Here is a 6,000-nt window from a genome sequence, read left to right on the forward strand (position 1 = left end):
CCTCCACCTCTCACAATCCCTTTTATGCCCATATATGGAGATCCCTAACATAATCCCTTTCATGCCCATATATGGAGATACCTAACAGAATCCCTTTTATGCCCATATATGGAGATCCCTAACAGCATCCCTTTTATGCCCATATATGGCCCATATATGGAGATCACTAACAGCTAACAGAATCCCTTTTATGCCCATATATGGAGATCCCTAACAGAATCCCTTTTATGCCCATATATGAAGATCCCTAACAGAATCCCTTTTATGCCCATATATGGAGATCCCTAACAGAATCCCTTTTATGCCCATATATGGAGATCCCTAACAGAATCCCTTTTATGCCCAGTTGGTTGCTAGGGTAAAAAAACATGGTTGCTATGGTAAACAGTTGGTTGCTAGGGTAAACAGTTGGTTGCTAGGGTAAAACCATGGTTGCTAAGGTGGTTGCTAACGTACACTAACAGACCAGCAACAACAGACTGTTGCCACAGCAACGTACACAAAGGTTTGTGTACACATGTGGTGTGATGTCATACTGAAGATATATGACATCACACCGTACACAAACAAAGGTGTGACGTGTGACGTGTGACGGACGGACGGACGGACGGACGGCCGGTGGAGGTTTTCATAGTAAACTGCTCCCTGACGGTCGCAATTACATATCAATTATGTCAGACAGAAATAATGCAACCTTGGGCCAAAAAGCATGTACTCCTGTCCTGTACACTCCCACATCATATGTACATAATATGTTCCCATGTTTTGTTGCGGTAATACTTTAAGGAACATAGAGACTCCAGGAACAAGGAACAGGCTATATCCACTATCCACATGAATACTTTGTATGTGTAGGGTGGACACAGGAACAGATGAGGAGTAGAGATACACAAGGAGAAAGCTGTGGGAACACATCCATCAACCCCAAGTCCTTCACCCGTCAATAAACACAGCTGCTCCTCACCAGTCAATTTCACAGCTCTCAGCAGTGCCAACATATGAATATGAATATGCGTGTGTGTGCGTGTGTGTGTGTGTGTGTGTGTGTGTGTGTGTGTGTGTGTGTGTGTGTGTGTGTGTGTGTGTGTGTGTGTTTAAATCACACATATAGGGGGCTCTAAGCCACTGTTTCCCAAACAGTGGGTTGTGGATCCATCATCGAGGGTTGCGATTGAATATCCCTTATTTTTTTTTATAAAGGTTTATTCGCGCCACATTGTGAGCTTGTAGATCTGCTGTTTTCACTTGTTTGGGTCCCGGGCAAACGTCTGATTCCTCTTTTTGGGTCTTGAGCTAAAAAGTTTGGGAACCTCTGAACAACACAGAGCTACATGCAATTGCACTTATACTGTACTCATGGTCATGGAGGGATATACATGCTTGTCACTGTTTGTTGCAGTGATTTATTTTAAGGAAATTAGGAGCAAATGGTCCCGTGAGCTATGACAATGACTATCAAACAGGGTTCTGATACAACTAATAATAATAATACATCACACTTAAGGTCCGTACACACCGAGGGCGAATTAGCGAATAGCGAATTAGCGTTTAATTAGCTTTTTTTTTAAAAACCTTATAAAGTCAATGGAAGCATCCACCCCAAAACGCGAATTTCGAAACAGCGAAAAGGTGTCTGTTTTTTATTCACCCTTTTTTTTCGAATTTAGCGAACATTCGCTGGTGAACTCCTCTCTCTCTCTGTATCAAAGTAAGCTCACTCTATCCTATTTAAATCCTATCTTGGAGAGACACGGAGCCACGCTGTGGCTGCTTGGAAAAAGTACTCGAATGTCTTACTGGTAAAAGCATGGTTTAAGTATGTTTTAGGCTAATTTATATCTGCAAAAAGACTAATGTTTTAAAATAAATCACTGGGTATTAAACACAATAGAATCCGAAATGTAGTAGAGACTGTGCAGTGGAGTAGAAGGAAAGTACTGGAAATTAGACTCAAGTACAGGCTACTCAAGTAAATGTACTTTCAGTTACTTTACACCACTGCTGCTGCTGAGCAGAGGGGGAACGGTGAACGTGGGTTGTCGTTTCTTCTGTGATGTGATGGGTTGTGTGCGCCGGTGAAGACTTCTATTCTTTCTTTTTATTATTTAATAGGCTAACAATCACGGCCAGGTCATCATCACTTGAGGATGTAATTTCCATTGTTTTATTTGTTTCCCCGTCTCCAGTCCGTTCTCCTCTCTCTCTCCTTTCTTCTCCTTTCTCCTGTGGCGCCACAGGCAGATATCACCCCCTTGTTTGTAGGCGAATTATGCGAATATTATACGCATATTCGCGTAGCTTTTTGGTGTGTATGGAAAAAGGCGAATCGCGAATACTTCACCTTTTTGGTTTGCTTATTTGCGACGCTTCGCTAATTCGCCGGTCTGTATGGAGCTTTACAGCGCTTTTCAAGGTACCCAAAGTCGCTTTACAAAACAAATCAAAAAAGGAAACAAACAACTTTATTTTTTAAGAGAGAAATGTTAAAAGGCTAAAAAGCTCAAAGAAAATAGCAGGGAACAAAGCTAAGATTAAACGAGCAGAAAGGGAGAGTAGAATTAGGTGTGGAATGCGAGTTTAAAGAGGTGGGTTTTGAGGGAGGCTTTGAACATGGCAAGGGTGGAGGCGGGGCACTTTTATGTGAGGTGGGAGTGAGTTCCAAAGGGTGGGGGCTGCAAACTGAAAAAATGCACCTGGGGGGTGCATTTTTTTTTGTGTTATGGGTGAATTCCAGGAGGTTGGCATTACCAGACCTGAGGGGACGGGAGGGAACATGGCGTTTGACGAGGTCAGAGAAGTAGCGGGCCTTGTAGGTGGTGTATTTTGAAATCGATTCTGTGTTTTACTGGGAGCCAATGAAGGTCATCCTACGGTATATCCTTTGCCTTCAAATGCCCTCACAGATGTGTGCTACAGTTTTTCATACAAAAAAAATCACACCCGTGTGAAGTGGAGCTGTGTGTGTGTGTGTGTGTGTGTGTGTGTGTGTGTGTGTGTGTGTGTGTGTGTGTGTGGATCATGTGTACCGATTTTTGTGACATTTGAAGAAAATATGTAGGAAAAGGAGCAAAAAGTGTGTTTTGGAGAAAATTCAAGATGGCGGAAAATCTATCATGGCGCAAATGGGCGTGGCCTATATGGGGAGATGCGTCATGACCCAAGGAATCCAGGGAAAAAATATTTTTAATTTTCCGACCTACGGTTCAAGAGTTACAGGCCAAAACGTAAAGTGGGGTGTTATGGCACCACCATGCGGCCAAATGACACAATTATTTTTTATTTAATCCTTGAAATCATTATGAACCTCCTCTCCAAGTCTTGAAACTCTAGCCCCTATGGTTTGCGAGAGACAAATAATTGAATGTGAGTTTTTGCAATTCCCATTATAAGTCAATGGGGAAAATTAATTCACTAATAAATTAATATCAATTAAACTATTGAACCTTTCTCTTAGCAAGTTACTAGCCCACGATTCCCGAGTAAGCCGGTCGATTTGACATATGGCGCGAGTGTGTGGTGGCAAAACTGTGGGACTAGTAGCGTGCCGAAGTTTAGGAAGTTCAGGCTACATACACACAGACACACACACAGACACACAGACAGACAGACAGACAGACACACAGACCCACACAGCCACGTATAGGGAGCCTGTGCTTCACACAGCTCCAAAAAATGCAAAAAACACCACCCTAGCCATGGTTAACATAACGGTCGTCTCTCCTGTATCTTGCGTAGGATTGATTGGATCGGCTACCATTTTTCTTCATATGTTTTCAACTACGTGACCCTATCGGTTGGGAGGTGTACTGCACTCTGATACATTATAACTTTTTTTTTAGAAAATGGGAGGCCTCTATAGCGTGAACCTTCAAAACCGCTTTCAATGGTGGTGCCCATAATGACCGCCACAAATGCACGTTGCAGCGTCTCTCATAGAAACTATTTCACCTGCAGCTTCCTTGTGTCCTGACTGTGCTCAGAGCACGCTGTTTTGTAGTTTAAAATGTCCTCCATCCATAATTATACATCATACAACTTCTGAACTATAAAACTCTTTTTGAGTGCTCCAACTCATAAAGGTGATGTAGTACTCTGTATCTTGTCCCCAGAATTTTATACTACCTTCAATTGTTCAGGTTTAACATTTTCACTCACAGGCATCCATCATTATTTCAATTTGTACTCTCACACTAATAATATTTAATGCCTTTTTCCCAATGAAATACAATGAATACTCAAAGTTAACAGTTCATGACAGATCTTATCTCTATCATATGTCATGTCAGTGTTATGACTCAATTCATTTGAACATTTTCATTAACCTGTCTTTATTCCCCAAATGGCTGCGGGCAATACGCCCAAATACTCCTAATATGATATTCTCAATGGTAATGTGATGAATGGTGGGAGAGACAAGAAGCCGGAATAAAACAAAAAGGAAGACAGAGAGAGTTATTGAAAATTGAGAAAGAAATGGAGGGAGAGAAGGGAGAGGTAATAATAAGATATTAATGAGACAGACGATTTTGAAGAACGCTCTGGTCCCTTAGGTGAACTTTCTCATTAACCAACACATGCACGCACACATGCACGCACAGCACACACAGCACGCAGCACATAAAAAGCACAAACAGAGATTTTTTTTTACTATTTGATTTTTTTTTTTAAAATAGTGCAAACAGACGATCTACAGTACAAGCTCACAAAAGCTCACAGCTATTTACACTCAAATGTTAGGCATAAGGGTTAAGGTGGCATGCAAGATAGGGCCCTGAGAGTTAACACAGAGTAGAGCAGTGCGTCAACTTGGAGACTTAAGAGACTTGGATATCTCAGCTCCAGTCACATCACACAGTAATCATGAATGGTTGTGTGTGTGAGAGAGAGAGAGAGACAGAGACAGACAGACAGAGAGAGAGACAGATGGATTCAGAGATTGAGCAAGGGCAATAAATCAATTGTCAGGAGAAGGAAGGCGAAGGGGAGAAGGAGCAACATAGAGTCTTACCTTAAACTCAGTCTCGATGTTGGCCAGCCTGGCTAGTTCGTTGCTGAGCTCCAAGGCGGTCAGCACGGCGTCCTCGCTGCTGAGGGAGAGGTATGCAGCGCTGGCCAGGCCCATGTAGGCGTTCATCCTGGAGCGCGAGTGGCTGAAGGAGTCAATCCTCTGCTTCTCAATGCACTCGTTACACTTGCAGAAGTAGTCGTGGGGCCGCTCGATGCGCGCGCCCTTGGTGAGCAGGATGTGGACAATCTCGAACTCCTGGCAGTGGGCAGCGAGGATGACGGGCGTGACATCGTGCGAGAAGCGCGTCCCGTCCTCGTCGTAGGCGTAGAAGTCGTCGTCGCATACCTCCTGCTCCAGGGGGCTCAGGGCCAGCCGCAGGCCGCCCTGGAACGCCGAGTGGGCCAGGATGGCCTCCACAATGCGCACGTATCCCTTGGAGATGGCCAGCAGGAGGCCATCGCCGATCCGGGCCAGGCCTTCCTTCTTCAGCAGCAACTCGGTCACCTCCAGATGTTCGTTACCCACCGCCAGCTGCAAGGAATTCTGGCCCATGTAGTCCACGCAGTTAACGTTGAGGGTCTTGGATACCTCTAGCATCTTGCGAACCACAGGGATGTTGCCGTACTCTGCAGCGTCCAAGAAGCGCTCCTCCTCTGCGGTGAGGGCCGAGGCGCGCTCATTGAACATGTAGGCGGGACCTCGCACTGCCTGGCGACGTCCCTTCTCCCTTAGTGTAGTATGGCGGCGTTGCATGGCCTCGTCCCTGGAGAGGAGAGGAGAGAGAAAGAATTATGGAAAAGATAACGATGGAGAGAAAAGGATAGATTAATGTTGAGTGGAATGTAGGGGGGTGGGGGGAGGAAAAAGCTCAATAGAAATGGAAAGGTGACAGAAAGAGAAAGGAAGGAAGAATACATCCACTTAGCCATGTAGTAAAACCAATTACAGCCAGACAGAACGCTATTGACTCTAACTATGGGTATCTATGACCC

The 6,000-nt window shown here is 44.4% G+C and overlaps 1 protein-coding gene across 5 annotated transcripts in view; it reads right to left on the bottom strand.

The window, feature by feature from the left end:
- trpc7b (transient receptor potential cation channel, subfamily C, member 7b) overlaps positions 1–5,761 on the bottom strand; it is a gene marked incomplete at both ends in the record, with an annotated part of 70,921 nt that extends 65,160 nt beyond the window's left edge. For all 5 annotated transcript variants that reach the window (XM_080745692.1, XM_080745689.1, XM_080745691.1 and 2 more), the window contains one exon: positions 5,009–5,761. In XM_080745692.1, the coding sequence (XP_080601818.1) occupies positions 5,009–5,761 (753 nt within the window). The remainder of the gene's footprint in view (positions 1–5,008) is intronic.
- Positions 5,762–6,000: the final 239 nt, after the last annotated feature.

The sequence above is a fragment of the Nannobrachium achirus genome (genome assembly GCF_963921795.1).
Source record: "Nannobrachium achirus genome assembly, chromosome: 17".
NCBI classification, from domain to species: domain Eukaryota; kingdom Metazoa; phylum Chordata; class Actinopteri; order Myctophiformes; family Myctophidae; genus Nannobrachium; species Nannobrachium achirus.